Genomic DNA, 22046 nt, shown 5'->3' on the forward strand with positions numbered 1-22046 from the left:
GAATTTTGCTCCATGACTTGAAGGCCAGCCACACGTGCTAGGTGAAAAGGAAGCTCAGATAGAGAAGAGAGCACCAAATAAAGGGTGTTGTGAGGACCCTCCCAGGGTGGGAGAAGCATGCTAAAAGTAGTCTATAGACCAAACATGATTGCCACTCAATGCCTCTCTTGCAAAACACAGTACCCAAAAGAAGAGAGAGAGAACAAGGCGGAATGCCCGGCCACAGAGGCAGGGTGGGACGGGGGGGATGGGGGGTGGGGGGGATGCTGGGACCCGTGGTGGTGGAGGATGGGCACTGGTGGAGGGATGGGTACTTGATCAATGTATAACTGAAACCCAAGCATAGAAATTTATAAGTCTATAACTGTACCTCATGGTGTTTCACTAATAAAAAAATTAAAAAAATAAATAAATAAAGTAAAAAAATTATGAATAATAAAACACCTTCAGTTCAGAAATAAAAAAAAATGCTAAACATCACAATGGAAGAATATCAACAAAATACAAAGGATTTTCTATGATTACATATATGTAATGCATTTTGTAATATTTGATTTATATATAACATGGCATGTTCAGTACTGGTAGCAGCAGCAATGTGGTAGGTATTGCTTTCCTTACCTGAAGCCCTTAATGGGGCACTGCCTACAGATAGAGCACTTGGTCTGATGCTTCACTTGCTCAGCAATTGTGACCCGATGTAGAACAGCCAGCCACACCATGGACTGAGGCTCCAAATTGACCCACTCCAGGAACTGCGATGCATCAATGACTGGCTTCCCAGTACTCTAGAGAAAGAAGAAACCCAATGGCAAGAAGAAACTCAATGTATATTTCCCCTAGTATGTCAATCATCAGTAAGACAGGAGATACAGATGTAATTTGGTCTATTCTCCAGAGAGGTCCACATTCTGCCCTATCCTAGTTGAGGTGTTACCTTTCCCCCATAGGACTCTAACCCTAAGAACCTGGAAACCTCTGCCCTGTTGTTACATCTCAACAAATTCCATTATATCTGAGTAATTATGATCAAAAGATTAGCTCTTAGTCTGCCCATATTTCTCCCTCCCTTCCCTCTCATTCATTCCTTGCCCAATCCATACTCACAAAACGGAAGCAACTGCGGACACTGGGCTCCACATTGCTGCCTCCAAAGGCTGCCACTTCCCCCAGCTGACGGGGCACCTGAATGGCCTCATGAAGCAGGACACCAAGATGGCGTTGGTCACACTGGCTGCCTGAGTTGGCTACTTGGCTGAAGAGATCTGCTGGCCCCACCATAAGTCATGACCAATCCAATTCAGGAATGGCCAAAAAATGGTACAAGGAGAAAGAGCATAAAAGAAAGACAGGGAAAGAGAACATAGACTTAGCTCATGGGTTTTAAAACTGGAATAACTAGAGGTTCATTCCTACCCTTGTAGAGCCCAGAACTTTAAAAATGCAAATCAAAACTTTTTGAGTTTAGGAATAAAAAGTGATAGAACAAAAATAAAGCATCAAAAAGAGAAGAGTGAGATGAAAACAGAGAGAAAGAATGTGTGAGAGAAGTCTCAGACATAGCTATAACACTGCTTATAAAACAGATTCTCAAGAATCAAGACTAGGGTGTGGGTTTTAGGTGGAATACAAGCTTGAACATGAATCACAGTAAGTTTGCCCTATCTCCTCCTATTCATTGGTTCATATAGTTGGACACTTCAGTAATCTCCCAATTTTACACATAAATGAAAAGAACCTCGGACAAACTAAAAAGTAGAGACAATTTGAAGCATTTAATCATCTTAGAATTATCTCTATGTGTTTGTGGAATAGACTACAGTGCTTATGTTTGAATATGGAAAAAATATGTATCCTTTGAAGAAATCCACATCTGGTCTCAACCTTAGCAAATATCCTTCAGAAATTATTGCTTGTTTGCTTCCTACCATAGATTAAGGCTTAGGAAATATACAATGAAAGTTGAAGACTTAGGAGCCTGGGTTTTAGTTCTGAATTCATTGTGACTAGGCAAAACACAAACATTTTTGTGCTGAAGTTTCCTTACTTGCAAATTAAGAATAACTAATCATTTTCCATCCAATTTCAAAAGAATGTTGGAGAAACATGCTTTAAAAACACTCCTTCCCGTATAGTTTTCCCACATCAATGTCATATTTCCCTGTAATCTGATAAAGCAAACCACATAGTCTTTGCCAGTCCTATTGTTCTAATTAAACTTAAAATAAAAATAAGTTCTGTGTATCTTTGTCTCTTCCTCTGGACTTTAAATCACTTGCTATGGGTATCATGTCTAATTAAATCTAGTATATTTACACATTTAACACCGTGTCAACACATTAAGCACTTAACAATTAATGATGATGAAGAAGAAATGTACAAAACATGGAGGGGAAAGCAAAATCACTCTAAGCCAGAGTGGATAATAACAGAACACTCTACTGTCCCCTTCCCATTTAATGGGGATTATTGTACCATGTCCTGTGATCTATATGGAATTTTTTAATAGAATGTGTGACATGGCTGACCCATCACACTGGAAAACAGCTGAACTTTGTCCATAGGAAATAGAAATAGGTCTGGGACCTGTGTACCCAAGGTACACAGCTCAGCTCAGATCTGCCAGCTGAGATCCTTGTCAAATACTTACATTAGATGAGAAAAGAGTTAAACAATAGAGTGATACTTGAATAACAACAAACCTAAGGCCCATCATAAGCTTTTATTGCTGTGTGGATTCTTTACAATGACTAAGAGGCTGATATCAGAAAGAAAGCTGGAAAGCCTTCCACTGAGTCCCAAGACCTACCACACATATATCCACATCCCACCACACCTCTCCTTCCAACCAACTCCACACTAAACTTTGGAGTTGTACTCACACTGTAGTTTTTCCTTCACTTCTGTGCCACACAAACATGCAATGCCAGTCTTAAAGGACAATGCTCGCATCTTTCCACTGCGGCCACTAGGTTTAAAAGGAGAGACAAAGAACAAGTGTATATGCAAAAGTTTTAACATTTACAGTCATTTCCCTCACAGAGTTTGGTCCCCACAGGGATCTATACAACCATACTCAAGCTGTGCTAGGTCCACATCCACTAAGAGAACAGTAGTTCCTACCATGCCTACTCCAGATATCCCACTGAATTTCACTCTGGAAACTATCAGATCTAAAAGCCCTTACCTGTCAAAAACATTGAGAAGCCAGTTGAGGCTCATGTCCACACAGAGTGGCACATTGACCAGGATGCCTCTTTCCTCTTCTAGTCGTTCATATAAGGCAGTCAGACAATGAATTACCTCCACCACATCCATCACATGCTCACTGGCCTGCAGATCATGCTCACTGAAGATCTCCAGGGCTGTGGTTAAAGTTACCAAGTCCACTGGGAAGGAAAGGAAGATTCAGAGAGTATAATCCAAAGTAGATCCCCAGAAGTAGACAAACACACAGGGTTATTACTGTCACCAAATTGATTCAGTTTTTATACCAATAACTTGTAAGAATGATATAGTTTGTATTTTATTAAGCCCCTTATCCCAAGAATGATGAAGGCAGAAAAAAATACCTTAAATTAACCCAAATGTTCCTATGTCTATATATTTTTTGTCATCAAGTTTAAGATAGTGGAATATCCTGTCTTGTCTTCTTTGGTGTAATAGTTACCATGTAATCAAATACTATATTGTTTTTCTGTCTTTGTACAGATTTCACTGCATATGCATATTCATATGTCCATGAATCCCAAGAATCTGTGTACTAGCTATAAAAGCTCAGGTATTCCTGGCTACCTTAGGAGAACTTTGAATTACCCACAATGCTGGATAAGTCTATCCTGACGTGCTAGACCAGGAAGATTCAATGATCAGTGCCTCTGAGAAAGGCCAGAAAGCACATTATACTTGCAGCTATCTTGCCCTCTATCCACTGTATTTGCTTTAACAGTTCTGTTGCTGTTGAAGCATCTTTGACTCCAAGATGGTAGAAGGATATACACCCCTGGTGGCTCCATACCATGATTTGGGATACTTTCTGCCATAAGAACAGCCACTTGATTATCAACCTTTGTCAGTAAAGAATAACATGGGTTAATTTGGAAATAAATTTGGAACTTGAGGATAACATAAGGGTCATGGAAAGAGCAGGTGTCCACAACAGCTTATCTTAGGCTATAGAGTGTTCCTATCAAGTATACCAACAACCCTGGCTAAAGTGCATGAAAATAGTAAACATCTAATATAATAGAAAGGTCAGGAGTGAGGTGAAAGCCCTGAGGGAAGGGCAGTGGAAGACTTACAGCGCAGTGCCTTCTGGACTCTACGTAGCTTCATGGCAGTGCGGTAAGCTGAGAACTTAATGTTGTTCAGATCAGCTGCAAATAATTTAAAAGACCCATTTAAAGCAGGGAACTGCAAATTAAAACCACAATAATATGCCATCTTACACCTTCCAGATACTGGCAAAAAATTAAGTCTGATGGTAGTGTCAGCAAAGATATGGATGAACGAGAACTGCTAGTGGAAATGTATGCTGATATAAGTAGGAAACAGCTCTGTATTACTTAGAAAAATAGAACACCTGTGCATCTACAATACAGCTATCTATGTGTCCCAGAGCAGCAATTTTCAAATATTTTTTATCACAAGACATAAAAAGTTAACTCTTTATTATGGTCCAGTACATATACACACACATATATATACATATATATTTAATTTTTATTAGTGAAACACCACGAGGTACAGCTGTACACTTACAAATTCTGGTGCTTGGGTTTCAGTTATACAATGATAGAGTACCCATCCCTCCACCAGTGCCCATTCTCCACCACCAATGATCCCAGTATCCCTCCAATCCGCCCATCCCCCCATCCCACCCTGCCTCTGTGGCAGAGCATTCCCTTTTATTCTCTCTCTCCTTTTGGGTGCTGTGGTTTGCAAAAGAGGCATTGAGTGGCAATCATGTTCGGTCCACAGTCTACTTTCAGCAGGCATCTCCTATCCTGGGAGGATCCTCCCAACACTCTTTACTTGGTGCTCCATTCTCTAGACATAGATGTGTATATATGTATGTGTGTGTGTATATGTATATATAAAGAAAGAAATTGACAGTTCAGGAAACACTACCTATTGATTTGGTAAAGCAAAAAAACACACCAAAGTTGATGTCAAAATACCACTACCACTGAAATTCTATTGTACTTTCATATTTTTAGTCTACTTCAATGAAGATGCTCAGGGCCAGAGAGATAGCACTGTGGGTAGGGTGCTTGTCTTGCATGTGGCTAGCTGGGGTTTGATCCCCAGCATCTGATATGGTCCCCAAAGCACTGCCAGGAGTGATTCCTGAGTGTAGAGTCAGGAGAAACCCCTTAGCACTGCTGGGTGTTGCCCAAAACATAAAGAAAAAGAAAAGCAAAAAAAGAAAAGAGATGCTCATCACAACATACTAAAATTATTTTGAGTTTCATACTGAAAACACATCCAGGTACACCAATTGATTGGCACAAGAACTTTTTAACAGTGCTGTTCTTATTCGCTTCAAACTAGAAACATTCTAAATGTCCATCAGCCATAGACTGGATGAATAAATGGTGCTTTACCAGTGGTTTTCATCTGCCTGTCTGCAGATGAGTGCTAGTCATCAGGTATAAAAAGGTTAAAGACCAAATAGGTGTCAGAATATTGTGAACCTGAAATTCAACTATAAATAACTTTATAAATCACTGTAGCTTGGAGTTCATGCACAATTCAATCAGCTAATCAGTGGCTGAATAAATAGCAGTACTCCTACATAAAAATAAATAAATCACTGTAGACAAATAAAAAATAATTAGAAAAAGTTGAAAACCATTGGCATATACAATTGACCTTTCTTCAGCAGCAAAACCGAATGGACTACAGTCTCCTGCAGCAAAATAGGTAAGCTGTAACCTCATGATGAGCTTCTCCTATTAGACAAGAGAGTCACACTAGTAAAAGCCTGGTCAGTATCTTTCAAAGTAAGATCTGGTTCAAATCAATAAGGCTAATTCCCTAATGTGATAATAAAATCATCTAGGGAAAATTTAGAGCTTCTATAGATAGGTGCAGAGAGGACATGGGGGAAGTCCTCTATCCAGAGAAGGCCAAGGAAAAGGCATTCATTTACACCTCAGTTGGTTTGTAGATAAAGAGTTTTCCATTACTCTCACAGTACAAAGGCAACTGTGTAGCTCTTCATTCTATGCAGGTGCCCAATATTCTTACCTAGGGTTTGGTATAACTCTGTCATCTTGGGATGATCCCAGCATGTGGTCTGAGCCTGGTGGCTTTAAACAAAAATATTAATTTTAGCACCAGATTCCATGCTGCCCCACTCCCCTGCCCACACCATGCATACACTGTTAAATGAAAGATTGGATGAAAGAAGTTGCAGGATCTGTGAGTGAACCCTGAAGATCCCAAAGCACAAGGGTTACCCTTTACCCAAGTAGAGTTTTTGAGATGATTAGGAGAAAACTTGGACTGGATAGATAAATCCCAACAGAATAGGCATGATAGAAACAGGTAAAAAATGACAGGTGTAGGAGGGGAGGGTCATGTGACTGATATGGTTTTGTTCAGATGGTTACTCACTTGATGTAGTACGGTACTTTATTGGGTGAAATCGCCCTTTCCCAAGGAATCTGGACAGATGCTGGTAAGGGAAAAGTAAAAGAGAAAGAAGCTAACTACTAATGCTCTCTAAGCACCCCATTTCATCCTCTAGAAGATGTGATCAAATCCAAAAGGGGATACCTTACTCTAACTGCCATCTCTAAACAGCCTGTGTGGGTAGGGAAAATTTTTCTAACAAACACATCTCTCCTTGATGTTAGGGCAAGTCACATGTGCCAGAGACACAGCAAAGCCATGAACCGGAATACCTGACTTTGGCTGCCCTGACAATTTTCTCCCTGAGAAGGCTGTTATTTCTGTTCCTTTAGCTTAAGGCAGATGGAGTGTTACTGTGGATATGAAGTGGGCAGTACTTTCCCCTGGGGTGGGTATTGTCAAAGCCTAGAATGTAAAGCTTCTCATCCCTGTGGTATAGTAGGGGGAACTTCTCTTAGGGAGGCACTCTGGAAAAGGATGCCTCTTTTTGCTTCATGTTTTTATCTTCTGAGTGCTCCAGGAGAGGCTCAGATGCCTGGCCTACCTCTTCAGTGCAGTTTTTCTGGGTACAAGAGCCATCTCCAGGTATAGCTTTTTGCCAGTAATCAATAAGAGTTGATCTAACTGCCATTGTTGCTCTCCAACTATGTGCTATAAAAATATCTGGCACATACATCTAATTTCGTATCTGTATGTTCCCACCATTTCTACTGCTACAACTCTGATCTGGGTCACCATGATCCCTCATCCTGATTACCCAATTCCTTCCTATTGGGTCTCTCTGCTTCCAATCTTGTATCCTCACACACTGATATTATTAAAACCTAAGTCAGATCATGTCATTGGTATCCTCAAGTCTCTCCAAAGATTGTCTATTCCATTTGAAATACAAATCAAAGTTCTTACCTACTCCCTCCCTCCTTTCTCACTTACATATGGATCTCCTTGCTGCTTTTCAGACATGTCTCTGCCTTAGGGTTCTGAGAGTAGCTTTTCTCTCTATCTGGAATGCTCTTCCCTCAGATATTCACATGGTTCATTTTCTCCTTCTCTCCTTCAAGTTTTTGCTCAGTTACCACCCACTCATGCTATTCATTGATCAATTTACTCAAAATTGCAATGCCTTTCCTCCTAAGTCTTACATCCCCTATCCATGCCCTATGGCACCAATTAAAAATATATTCAATTATATACATACACACATATATTGCCTACTCTGGTTTCCTCCCACTATAATAATATAAACTCTATTAATCTAAGGACTCGTGCCTTTTTTTCACTAATATAGTCCCAGTGTGTCAAAGAGTACAGTATTGTTGAGGGTCAGAGAACTAAACTAGGTCAAGAGCCCAAGTCCATGCTTTGCATGCAGGCTGCCTGAGTTAGATCCTGGGCACCACTTGGTTCCCTTAGCAGTACCAGGAGTGACCCCCCCTGAACATTAATTCAGGAGTAAGTTTCTAAGCACCACCAGGAGTGGCCTGCAAACAATATCTATATCTATATATATATCTATATCTATCTATCTATCTATCTAATTGTTGCAAAATAATCTAATTTCCACAACCATATTATCTAGGCAATATTCCTTCTCTTTGAAGATGGAAAAACTGAGACTCAGGAATATTTAGTTATTTTTGTCAGGTTTGCAAAGTTTTTAAGTTAAGAAGACATGATTCAGAACTGTCTCTGATTCAAGAGCTTGTTCCTTTGTTTATTTATCTTTTGTGTGTGGTGAGAGGGATCAAATCCTGGGATTCACACATGCAAGGCAAGTGCTCTACTGCTGAGCCCCATCCCTGAGAGTGAGAGACTGTCCTTTAAACCACTATGCTACATTGTGTTATCCTTAGTGCTTCCTAGAGAAGTTCAAGTATACTGGATTCCCACCAAGACCCCAATGGACAATATACTCTCAGAAGATGGTGAAGGTTTTACCAAGTTTTTTTCACGTACAGGAGAGGAAGTGTTGTGACCCAGGCCCAAAGTCCCGGTGAGCATCCTGGAGCTGTTTGAGCCTTTCAGCAACTGAAACCTATAGAAAGAATAAGCACAAAGTCAGGCATGGATATTGAGCATAGAATTGTTGGGAATCATGGCAAACTCTCCCAGAGGCTGGTGCTCAACTCATTCCCATTCTTGCCACCATCACTCAATTCTAGTCCTTCCATAGCACTCTCAAGGATCAGAGAAGGGTATCCAAATTCAATGCTACTTCCTTTTCCTCTGCTGCTCACTCAGTCTATTCTGAGTGCCCAATTGTACACAGCTTTCTCAGATCACTATTTCAGTCACCTTATACCTTAGAGATTAAGAAGTCAGTTCCCTGGCCCTAATTTTTTTTTAAATTTTTCTCCATCTAGTTTTCATTTCAGTTTCTCTTTATTTCCTTTGGGAATGGAGGAGTCACACTCGAACCTGGTTATATAAGGAGGGCTTGTCTTCATGGCTTATTGTTTACCTGCAACTGTTTCCATCGGCTGTTGATTTGTTCCAGGGCCTGGGAGTTTTCCATTGATAAGTGCACATCAGAAATGGCAAGCTGATGGGCCAGATCATTCACTAGCTTCACTCCATCTTTTATGGGGGATAATTCTTCTTTGAATAACTATAGAATCAGGAACCAAGTTCCACAGCAAAAGAAAATTGGAAAGAGGAATCATTAGTCATTTACATGAACTCCTCCCTGTATACCTACAGATTAATTTCAACGAGTACAACTATTATTTAAAATGTTATTTCAAAAGTCAAAATTTGTTATCACTCTTGCCTTCCTACTAGTAGAAAATATCAGGGAAAAAGAAAGCAATAATAGGACAGTGGAGGAGTCAACTAAACCACACAGCGCACACGACTTTGGACAGTCTCAGTTGTAGTCCAGCCAACAATGGAGTCTCAGCATCACTAACACTATCAGCATCTGATCGGAATGTCAGATCTCAGGATGACTGAGGACAGTTGAGGGGGCCAGCCTACCTTAACAGCCTGGATGTGCTCTGGAAGAGAATCAATAAAAAGATCCCCAATGGGCTCCCAAGTGCCTCGCACTTCCTCGGTCTGAGCCAGTGTAGCTCTTAGTTCTTCCATTGCCCCTTGGATTTCCAACAGTTGTTCCAGTGTGCGCTCAATGTGGCGGTGTTGGTCCACACAGCGGGCTGTCAGCTTCTCCCATAGTTCACTAGCCACTGTTGCCTGCTTCCATACAAAGCGGCTAAGATTCTGGATCCGCTGTCTGGGAGAGGTATCTGCGAGGGCAATGGGAATGCAGGCCAGACAGGAGAAAACCCAGGGAAAGACAGAGAAAAAGGTAGTCATTTGTAAAATATGTGTGTGTTTGTGTATATGTTAATACACACGAATGCATATTTTTCATTGTTGAGCCCCTTTTGCACATTCAGGTATTTTTAAATACAAATTTATTTTGAACTCAGTGCAAATTCACATGAGAAATTCACATAAGAAATGCAAATTCACATAAGAAACACTACAGAGTTCTTATGTACCCTTGACCCAGTTTTCCAAATAGAAACACCTTGCAAAACTATAGTTAAATATTACAATCAGGATATCAACATTGAGTCAATCTACTATTCTTTTTATCATTTCTGTTTTACCCACAATCAGTTGCATATATATTTAATTCTATGCAATTTTATCACCACATATGTTTGTGGGCCCATTGCCACAGTTGAGACCATATTATTGTTGTCCATATACTCTATATTGATGAATGTATTTCCTCATATAACCTTTTAAATGGGCAAGGCAAATAGGGAGTAAAACAGTTAAAAGATGGGACCTGAAATATAGCTTAATGGCTGAAGGCAAATACAAGCTCCCAAGTTCAAACTCTGGTTGTCACCACCTGTGCTGAGGTCATCAGAACAGTACTACTTTTTGTGATCCCCACTGGAGAAATGTCTGAAAGATGGTCTAGTGGCTTAAAGTGCTTGCCTGGCACAAACATAACACCACAAGTTAAAACATTGGTGCTGCTTGCAAGGTCTGATCCTAACAGTGATCCTTACAGCTTTCTTGATATGAATCCACAGTGAGAAAGAGCCTGGAGGACAGCTCAGAAACTTAGAAAGAGTTCAGAGCAAGTAAGAGGTCCTGAGCTTAATCACACCAAAGAGATCCTTACCAGCTCACTATTTGGGATACCAGAGAAAGGAGAAAAGTTAAAGAGGTATAGTAAGGCAAACATCCAGAGTTATTCATAAGACCCTAGAATGTGATCTTGCATTATTGTCTGCTGCCTACTTCTATCCATAGAAGAGAGGAATTTTACTACGAAGGCTTTTTCCAGGAAGTTGATATAAATTTGATGGGTTTTCTACCCAGGCTCCTTAAGTATAATAGGCTTCCTTTTCCTCCCTCTGAAGTAGATTCAGACCCTGAAGACTTCAGTGTGGTTGTAATTATCTCATTATTTCTCGATCTTATCTTAACTCAAGTTTGTCAGGATATAACTTGAGTAAAGATTTTCCTACTAACAGAGAAGGGACCATAAGAATGATAGTTGGAAATTATCTCTCTGGACAAGAACTGAGTGATGAAAGGAGGAAAAGTGACATACATGATATGCTTTCAATAACAGTATTTCAAACCACAGTGCCTAAAAGGAAAATGAGAAAGAGAGAGACAGAGAGAGATAGAGGAAAAGTATCTCTCATAGAAGCAGGCTTGGGGGTGGGAGAGAAAACTGGGGACGTTGGTGATGGGAAATGTATGCTGGTGAAGGGATGGGTGTTGGAACATTGTATGACTGAAACCCAATCATTAACAACTTTGAAACTCTATCTAATAGAGATTTAATAAAAATAAAAGATTTTCCTACTGAGAGGGAATTCAAAACTAGAGAGAACCAAGTGCGATGCAAAAGAGGTTCAATTAACACAGGGTCCTTTCAGGCTAATTGCAGCTGTTCTTAGACAATAGGGGACTCTTTCTGGTTATGAAGTCTTACTGATTCTGACAGCTTTCCTGGTGTGAATCCACAATGAGAAATGGTCTGAAAGACAGCTTAGTAATTAGAAAGAGTGCAGGACAAGTAAAAGGTCCTGAGCCCAAACCAGTAAGGAAATCCTGACCAGTTTGGGGTACCAGAGAAAGGGAAAAAATTGAGACATAATCACTACCAATCCCACCTTGCTCTTTATTTGGATATGGACACAGAGTGGCCCTCTCTACTGACAAAAGAGTCCAGAATCACCAGGGTCAATAGAAACACAATAGATTTTCTTCTCAAATATCATCTTTACAGAGTTTAAAAAGGTTTTTTTATTTGCTAGTTGATTAAAGCATGATAACACATTTCTCTGTGGTTGGAATAAACAGTGTCAGTTGAGGGCATGCCTGGTGTACTCAGAGATTACTACTAGCTGTGCTATTAGGGAGCACTCCTGATGGGGCTCAGGGGACCATATGTGGTTCCCAGGACTGAACCCAAGTTAGCTGTGTGCAAAGTAAGCACCCTACCTAACGTACTATCTCTCTGACTCCTAAACAGTATGTCTTTAAAAGAGACACTATTACTTTTATTTACTGAATCAAATTGATGCACTGAATTTTTTTTAATGTTTCATTAGAAGGCCAAACATGATGAGACAGGCTCGTGCAACTTTGGGTTGTACACTGGTGTCTCCCACTCTGAATACTCTTCTTTTTGCTTTATCTTTTAATACAAGCCTTGGTCATCCCCAACATTGAAGACTCCTAGAATAAAACCACCTTCCTAGATAACAGCTAGGAAAATGAGATTGTGGGAGGTCAGGAAGTTATTTAGGGACTCAATCAAGAAGGAAGGGAAAGAGGAAGATCACTCACCTTTGTACTCAGAATGAGATTCCTCCAATTCCTCAAATGGATGCTGGGACAGGAAGGCCTGAGCTGACTCTAGCACCGAGTAGATATAGGGACCCCGAGACTTGACATCTTCCATGAAGGCCTGTGAAGTTTAGCAATGTGGTCAACAGAGAATGAAAGGCTTTCAATCTCTTTGAAGTCTATCCTGCAATTAGCAATCATTTTATCTCTAGTGCAGCTTAATCCTTTAGTTATATATCTTTGGTAGCACTGTCACTGTACCCCCCTTTGTTCATCGATTTGCTTGAACCGGCACCAGTAACATCTCCATTGTGAGACTTGTTTTTATTGTTTTTGGCATATCGAATATACCATGAAGAGCTTGCCAGGCTCTGCTGTGCGGGCGGGATACTCTTGGTAGCTTGCCGGGCTCTCCAGAGGGATGGAGGAATCAAACCCAGGTTGGCCGCACACAAGGCAAACGCTCTACCCACTGTGCTATCACTACCCAGACAAAAAGCGGTGCAGTCTCCCTCCCCTATGGACAAAAGAACAATTCTGACACTGGAAGGTATGGATGATAGAGAATTGCAGATATTTGGGGCTGGACTTCTTGGTTCCTTAGGAAGACTCAAAGTCTGCTGCATTACATGGGACTTAGAGAAACCAAAATCACTATGGGCAGGTTTTATATTAATTTTTAAATTAGTTTCTGATGTTTTATACACATAAAATGTATAGAATTTTTATTTCTGTATATATCCATAAAGTGATTTCATTGCAGTAACCAGAATTTGAGATTTAAAAGGAAAAAGAACAAAAGGACTCTGTGCCAGGCTGTTTCTTTCAGGGCAATCCAGCAGCCAAAAACCTCCAGAACTTAACTGCCGTCGTGCTCGTGGATGCTGTCCACATGCTTGGGTCAAGCCTCACCCAGGAGTGAATTTGCAGAATGACCAGGTATGCGGGACCTGTGACTGAAAGCTCCAGGTTCAACGGAACTGGAAATAGGTGGCCTCCTATCATGTCCCCTGTTTCTGGCAACTTGGCAGTCACCTCCACAAGCCACTTCTAGCTGGTGCCATATAATCTCATCAATGGCCACGATCTGTAGACTCATTATAAATCTCTCAGAAGAGAGCACAAAACGATATGCCATAGCCATGCCTCCAGACCCCCCGCCAAGCTGTTTCATTTGGGACAACCTGGGGGAGGGGGCAGGTGAGGTCTCTCCCCGCCCCAAGGGAGCCAGACTCAGTAGCCAGAAACCTCCAGAACTCAACCCTGCCATGTTCATGGCTGCTGTCCACACGCTCGGGTCTAGCGTCACCCACGAGTGAACCTATCCTGGACTGCATGGCTGTGAATCCTAGGGGGAAATATATTTTTACAGATAATAAGCACACAAGGCTCAACCTTTAACAACATGTTAGTAATCTCTTATAGAAGGGCTTAATGGCTCCTGGGTGAAATACAACAATGTTCACACATTTTCCTTTAAGACACCTTTTTGGATCATTTTCAGTGAATCATTCATAACAAACAGTACAAAATAAATTATTTTGGCTCTGCTTTGGGACAGGGTTTGGGGTTTGGGATGGAAACATATGAAATATGGTTGTGGGAAGGTGTAATGCTGGTGAGATTGGTATTCAAATATTAAATGTAATCAAATATTGTGAACTATTTTATAAAAATAAAATAAAATTTTGTACCTCATGTTATTTCACTAATAAAAATTAAAAATAAAATAAAATTAAATTAAGAAAAAGAACATGAGTTAGAGTGATAGTACAGTGATTAGGGCACTTGCCTTGCATGTGACCACCTGGACTCAATCCCTAAAACCACATATAGTCCCCTGAGAAGTGCTAGTAATGATCCTTAAGCACAGATCCAGGAGTAAGTACTAATCACTACTATGTGTGGCCCACCACCCCCTCCCAAATGAACCCCAAACTCTAGGAGAATTCTAGAAGAGTTTATCTTGGACCTTTCAGTCATTTTGTCATCTTTTCCCTCCCAGTTAACCACTATACTGACTTTTAATTACTGATTAGTTTTGCCTATTTTTGAATTTTTATAATGGAGTCTTATAATCATATGTACTCCTTTTGTATTTGTCTCCTTTATTGGTCAACATACAGTCTGTGGCATGCCTTTATCATTTTTTACACATAGTATATTATTCTATATTCATATTTTATTGAGATATAGTTGATATATGGCATGTAAATTAAGATGAAGAAATTATTGATTTGATAAATTTATGGCAATGATAGCTACTACAGCATTAATTAATGCTAATTCTGATTACATAATTATATTTCTATTTTATTTTTTTGAATGACCTTGTTCATGATTTTCAGTCATACAATATTCTAACACACATCTCTTCACCATGCACATTTTCTGCCACCAATGTTTCCAATGTTCCTAGTTTCTCTCCCCTTCCCAGCCCCTGCCTACTCCTCCTGCCATTATGGCACTTTCTCTCTCTCCCTCTTTCTCTCTTTCCTTTTAGGCAATGTGGTTTGAAATACTGATACTGAAAGAGTATCATGTGTATCACTTTACCTCCTTTCAGCACTCAGTTTTTGTCCAGAGTGATCATTTCTAACTATCATTGTCATAATGGTCCCTTCTCTAATTGTTCTCCCCCTCCCACTTGGTGACAAGCTTCCTACTACTATGAACTTGTCCTCCTGTCCCTTGTTTCTTCTGTCCCTTGTTTCTACTGTCTTTGGGTGTTATACACATACTATGTTTCTTCATGGGCTGGAGCGATAGCACAGCGGGTAGGGCGTTTGCCTTACACGCGGCCAACATGGCCGACCCGAGTTCGATTCCTCCGCCCCTCTCGGAGAGCCCGGCAAGCTACCGAGAGTATTCGATATGCCAGACACAGTAACAACAAAGTCTCCAATGGAGACGTTACTGGGCCCGCTCGAGCAAATCGACGATCAACGGGAGGGCCTTTACCTTTACCTTTATGTTTCTTCATACCCCGCAAATGAGTGCAATCATTCCACTTGTACCTCTCCCACTGACTGATCTCACGTAGTACGATATTCTCCATTTCTTTTGGTGTATTTTGTATTAACTTTTAAAGAATATGATTATAGAAGTAATATATAACATAAATATTAGACAATTTTAGGAAATTATGAAGAATAAACTTTAAATGATTTTAACACCTAGAACTAAACATTGCAAATATTTTGATATGTTATTATGTGCATGTATATATACAAATACACATCTACATAAATTTTGTTTAATTGGATTCCACTTGTATATATTTCATTGGTTTATTTTTTTTTACTTTATGCTATGTTTATTTTCCCACATTTTCACTAAAAATCATGGCAGCATTTAAAGGGAGTTCAATATTTGCTAGAAGGTCCAGAGAGGAAAAATTTGACTTATTCTGTAGAATTCTAGCTACAGACCAATTGGAGAGAGTTCTGCCTTTCCTTACTATAGATCTAAGCAGAGATGTGCCTGTTTATCTGAGCCAGAAGGGATCCTTTCCCAGATAACCTACCGCATGAATCTCCTTCTCCTGTTGCACCAGGGCCACATCACCTTGTAGGGGCAGCTGAGCTGATAATTCCTCATCCTTTTGGCTGAGCCAGTCAATAATCTCTTGGAGTGGGAGTTGAAGCTTTCCACTGTGGTCTGAGAAGGCCTCTAGTCGAGCTCTGCACACAATGAGTAAGACTGGTGATTTCAAACTTTTTAAGTCACAAAACTTATTTTTCCAAGAAAATACTTATGTAGGGCCTTAATATATGTAATATTTTTAGAGAAGCTTCTTCATTGAATCCACCCTCTTGGCCACATACAGCAATTCCTGAGACACCTATGCATGAATATTGTATTTTTAAGAAATCAATTAGTTCAGCTGTGTCTGACCAAGGGTGTTAGGGGTGCTAACTGTTTGGCTCAATCTTTCCCTGAAGGAACTCATCATGCGAAACTGACCATCCACATAGACTTCTCAGTACCTGTCCCTTGAGCAAGAGAGGATACAGTAAGTGGAAAAGGGCAAAACAGGTGGTTGAATGTTGGTCTCAATTTGTACAAAGATACATATCTATACAAAATGCCCAAGGATCCCAAACAATGAGAGCAATATAAGATGGAGGACTTATATAGAGAAATAGAAAATGTGCACTGTATAATCGTCTCTGTTTGCCTTCCCACACAAATGAACCATGGGCTGAGGGCCAAATGGTAGGAAGTAGAAGGCCAATCTAGGCTATGTACAACCATGAAGTCCATTCCCCTAATTGTACAAAGTAAATATTCATTGCTTCCCTTATACCTGGGGCAAGCCTTTTACCTATATTATTGCTTTCACTAATTCTCAAAGTTTTGTGAGATAGCCAGACATTCCTATGGTCCAGTTCACACAGCTAAGTTTCTTAGAGCTCTATGATTTGAACTCATAGATTAAATCATAGATCTCTCGTTCTAGTGTTTGCATTCTTTTACCTTCTCCATGGTGCTTCATGCTCATCAGAGGCCACTAAAAGCAAATAATTTGTTCTTTAATAATTGGAGGTGGAGAGGGAAAGTGTACATGTGTGCAGTGGGGGGAGTATTTACACAAATGGGTATGGAGCAGGGAGACTAACAACCTATATAGAAATTGCCTTTAGGATGTTACTTATTTGCTTTAGTTTGGGGAGGAATGTGTGGGAGGAATAACCAATGGATGGGAAGAGAGATCATGAAAGGATAGGAAAGTGAGTAGATGAGAAGTACCATTAGAGAGGACAGGTATAAGTAAGAGAAGAAGGGAGTGATCCTATTTTCATGTGCTTTCAAGATCAGATATTTTTATAGTGTATTTGAATCATCACGATTATCCTGTGAAATAGGACAGAAATTATTCCTCCATTTGCTCTTTTTTCCCCTTTTTCTTTATTTGTTTTTTGGGCACACCTAACAATGCTCCAAAGTTATTTCTGGATCTGAGTTCAGGAATTACACCTGGCGGTGCTGAGGGACCTGTTTAGGATGCTGGGGATTGAAACCGGATTGGCTGTGTGCAAGGCAAATGCCCTACCTGCTGTACTATCTTGCAGCTCTCACTTGCTCTTTTTTCTTTAAAAAAGCCAAACAACAGAAAGCTAACATTCAGAAAACTCAAACTACTTATGCAAGGTGCCATTGCTACTTAGAGAAAGCTCTAATGCAACTTTCCTGCTTCTGACCTGGGATTCTTTCCTCAGTATCAGAGTAAGAAAGGGATAATACATCGATGGTAAAATTTATAAAAGGATGACACACAGACCTAAACAAAAACATCAAACTGCAGCAGCAAAAGCAACCCAAGACCATTTGAGCTCATTCCTTGGAAGTATACACTTAAAGGATCCAAGTCTTACCGGAGGTTGTGCGACTTCTTTTTAATTTCATTCCAACACAGATTCATGGCTGGTGGTTCCAGAGGTCCTACTGCACCAATAGACACTCTGAACAGCTTTGGGCTTAGGCAGGGAACCCCAGCACCATCCTGAGGAGGCGTAGGGGCAGTTACAGCAGCTCTAACCTGGACAGAAACAGACATCTTTTGATCCCCAATGTGTGCCACACCCTGATCTGTATGAAGCCAAGGATGGGACAGGTGTGAAAAAGGGAACAGGAGGCCTCATCAGTCCCAAGGTAAGTTTGGAGGTGAAGAAGATAGAAAAAGACCAATTGCAACACTCTTTATTACAAGATACGTTCATGGCATAGGTCAGTCATGTATAAATACTGACTGCTAATATTAGTCTTTATATTACAAAATAAGCCAGGAAGTACTTGTACTAGGCAAGAAGATGCTCAAAATTTTCCAAAACGGGCAAACATAGAATTTAAGGTGAAGTAATGGCTTTTACTTCAGGGTATCATGGTGTATACAACCTTCTAGAAAAGAGAACCAAGGGACTGAGAGAGAGGGGGAAGTGAGGGATAGAGAGAAAGAATGAGACCAACAAGAGAGAGCTAGCAGTGGGTGTCCTACTATACTGGGAAGTAGATGTCCTACTTCCAAAATGAATCTGTGTTTTGATGTTTTCCCATCCCTCTCAACCAGTAACATTTCATGCTTCAGTTAGGAAGCCTGGAAATCATCATAAAGCACACAATATTTATCGTTCATGAGTTGAGAAAAAAGCAGCATATTGGATTACATCTTCAAAGGATTTTAACCTGAGTTAGTATTAGAAAGAACCTTCCAGGGGGCCTGCCAAAGTTTTACCCTGGACTCTTCAGTTCAAGGGTCCACCATTCTCTTTCCCTGTGGGGTGTTGTGGGGCTTGAAAGAAACTGTTGGTACTAAATGACCTTTAAGAAGTTAGTTTGCTCCTATACAGTACCCAGTAGGGAAAGTAAGGAAAGGGGCTATGAAGGAAATCTCAGTTATGTCATTCAAGCTCAGCTTAAGGACACCCACCTGCCCCTTCCTTGTCTACCTGCTGGTTTCCTGTGCAAAGAACATGGTTCTGCTAGTAGATGCATCTCTATTAGCATCACTTTTCCTCAAGTTTTACTTCCTTCCCACACTGGGAAATCTAGGAAAATCTAGGAAAATTCAGGTAATTTAAAAAAACCAAGCATCCCTTTAAAACCACAGCTCAGTTTCCATACACATACTGCAGTAACACAATGAAAGTGAAGAGAGCAAGAAGCCAAGGCTTTGGAAGACTCTGAAGCAAAGCTCTTAATTCAGTGACTGAGTTGTCATGAGCCGGCCCTACCTGTGCTTTCTGGAGACTCTGTGACAGGATCAAGCAACTTCATGATTATGCCTCAGTAAGAATCCAGTCCCAGGGCCTGATGAGCCACAGGCAGAGTTCAGACAGGCAAAGTCCAGACAGGCTCTAAGCAGGCTCCCTCAGGGAGGGAAGACTGGGCTGAGCTAGGCCAGGAGGCGGGAGCTGTCACCCTGTTTGTTTACTGACCCTCCAGGAATCCAGAGGGGGCGGCCTTGTCAGGGCTCAGCTGGTGAATTAGAGCTTTGTCCCTGGGGAATTCCGGCTCTCTCCCAACTGGGCCCGCCACACCGGGGCCAGGAGCACTATCCAAGGCTGGCAAGGATGGCAGGAGTGGGACTGGGCATTCCAGGGTGCTGAGGAGGGGCACACAGAGTGTAGTTTCTGTTGATTTATTTTTCTTTTCCATGGGGAGACACAAAGAACTCACTCTGCCTCCAAGCCCACCGCTCCTCTGAGGTAGAAAAAAGGATCAGACCACTTTTGTGACAAAATCCTGGTAAGCAATTTCCCCAAGGCCTGGCAGGAAGATGGCTTTGGAAATAAACATTATCCTCCACTAACATCGTCAGAGTCAGTGAGGAATGTGTGTGACATACTTGGGAAGACAGCCATAGTGTGGCAGGATGGGCAGTAGATTCACCTGAGTCTACTGTGAAAACAAAGGAGTGCCTGCCTTGCCTTCAGGGATAGAGGGGAGTGGAGGGAGAGTTAGATCACTACAGACCTTTCACTTTCTTCTAAGGCTACAGGGAAATGAGGGGTCTACAGGCACCTCCTTAGACTGTTAAAGAAAAAGAGGGCAAATAAATGGAACTGTGAAGCGGTACACAGGGATTCAGTGCCAGGAAGGAGTCTGTGCCTTATCTGTTCTGCCCTGGGCCACTGGTTTGAAGGGCAGGGCCCCTTCTAGGAGCAAACACTCTTCTCCAACAAACTTGCCTGGGAAAAGGTTAACATTCCCAAGCTGGGCCTCCACCCCTCAGTACTGAGGAAAATATTTCATTCTTTCCAAAAAGGGTTCTGTTCCCATCCTCATTTATCTCCCACAGAGTCTTCTGGGCTTTCCACAGCTCCACATTGTTTCCATGCTGAGGCCCACCTACAGGAATAGTTGGGGCAGCTGCCTAATCCTTTCTGGGGGTCTGGTGTGAAGCCAACTGGGGTGGATGGGGGATGGCAGGCTAAAAGCAAGAGTAGTGAGAGGCTCCGGCTCTTGGTCATGACTTCACCTATCCTGGGATCTTTGGGCTCAAGCCAGCTTCACAGAGTCTTTGCACTGAGAATACCCCAGAATTAGAAACAGCCCCTTGTGACACAGCCACAATCAAGATTCCCTGGTGCTGGGGGAAGCACACACAATGAGCTAGGTTCCATCCATGTTAGCCTTTAATTCCCCTGGCCTTCTTCTCTTTTTTCAACCCCTACATGGCTCTCTTCCATGCATCACTTTGTCCTTTTTCTCCTACTTCTCCTTAATCTCACAAATTCTTCTTGGCAGAGCCAGGTACACAGTTGAAAAACAATAAATAGTGCTTGTTTTCTTTCCCTATAAATGGGCCTTTCTTTCCCTAGCTCTGGCCTCTGAGACCAAGGTATCTCTTTCTAACCTTCATGTCACATAGGGTTCTATCCTTACCTCTGGAAATTCTTAGGCAGGTGAGAGCCATAGGGAACTTAGAGAAGAAACTGGAGTGTAGCAAGAATAGGAACAGAATTCACTGTTACCAGTCACAAGATGAAGTCTTCAGGTTCCCTAGCCTAGGTGGTAAAGCTTGGAAGGGGTGAACAACGAGTGGAAAAGCTTCTAATAAGGCTACAGACTTAATCTCCATGGATGTTTTTTTCTGGGGAAGAGGTTGGTGCAATGAGGAACACTAAGTTGACCCTGGCCTTTATACATTATATTAAAGGCAGCATGTTTTCTTTGGTTACAGAAAATAGCCCAGGAGAACCTGGGTATTTTGACTATCTGTATCCTCACTTTACTTTATTATCTCCACAAATGGGTTCTCTAGCTCCCACACTCTGTATAACTTCTGAATTTCTCCCTCCACTTCTCTTTCCAATATACGCAGCTACTGCCCACACATCCACCAGTGACTTAGCACTGCAGCCCATCTACGAGGCACTAGGAGACATGGTGCTTTCTGTCACCTTTATGTCCTCTGAATCCCTGAGCACTGTATGGTTAACCAAATATTCTTGTACTTTTTTCCTTGTCTAGTCAACTTTCTGTGAACCTCTCTCATTGTAAGGACAAGGGGCTGCCCTCTCAGGATTATTGCACTCCGTACCATCCTACCAACATACACGGGCACATATATTACCTTCACTTTATTCTTAGGGGAGTAAAGGGAGGGAGAGAGAAATGGGTATGTAACTCAGGATTCCTATTGGGGCTCAGCCAGGAATAAGTTAGCCAGTAGCTAAATAAGTCTAGGTATTTGAGAGGAAAAGCTAATGGAAGGAGAGACAAGCTGCTAAATATTAGGTGAGCATAGAGATTAGGAGGTATGCACAGAGAAGCCAAGGCAAAGGAATACCCTGTGTTGTCCTAGATTATGTCCTGGAGGATGATAAAATTGTGTAACTTCTCTTGGGAAGTTAACATGAACTTCATCTCCTCAGTCTCTGCAGGCCCTTTGGCTTTCTCAACCCAATACCATTCATTCCCCCAAGTTTCCTATAATAGGCCTCTTGAGTGATAAGGGATGGGCTAGAAGAAGGTTCCATACTATTCAATGGTTCATGTATACAGAGTGCAGTTAGGAAGCGTGGATACCCCACAAGAACACAAACAAACACCATGTCCATTTTTCTCCCCAG

At 41.3% G+C, this 22046-nt stretch overlaps 1 protein-coding gene across 1 annotated transcript in view; it reads right to left on the minus strand.

Annotated features, from left to right (window-relative positions):
- DRP2 (dystrophin related protein 2) overlaps nt 1-22046 on the minus strand; it is a 73345-nt gene that overhangs the window by 18324 nt on the left and 32975 nt on the right. The window contains exons 3-15 of the mRNA XM_056124110.1: nt 17847-18010; nt 15995-16151; nt 12469-12589; nt 9616-9884; nt 9101-9247; nt 8596-8674; nt 6622-6682; nt 6253-6314; nt 4302-4376; nt 3188-3389; nt 2883-2968; nt 1108-1265; nt 622-788 (exon numbers count right to left, since the gene is read on the minus strand). Of these exons, the coding sequence (XP_055980085.1) occupies nt 622-788; nt 1108-1265; nt 2883-2968; nt 3188-3389; nt 4302-4376; nt 6253-6314; nt 6622-6682; nt 8596-8674; nt 9101-9247; nt 9616-9884; nt 12469-12589; nt 15995-16151; nt 17847-18010 (1748 nt within the window). The remainder of the gene's footprint in view (nt 1-621; nt 789-1107; nt 1266-2882; nt 2969-3187; nt 3390-4301; nt 4377-6252; nt 6315-6621; nt 6683-8595; nt 8675-9100; nt 9248-9615; nt 9885-12468; nt 12590-15994; nt 16152-17846; nt 18011-22046) is intronic.

Source organism: Sorex fumeus, unplaced genomic scaffold (assembly GCF_029834395.1).
Source record: "Sorex fumeus unplaced genomic scaffold, SorFum_2.1 ptg000050l, whole genome shotgun sequence".
Classification (NCBI taxonomy): domain Eukaryota; kingdom Metazoa; phylum Chordata; class Mammalia; order Eulipotyphla; family Soricidae; genus Sorex; species Sorex fumeus.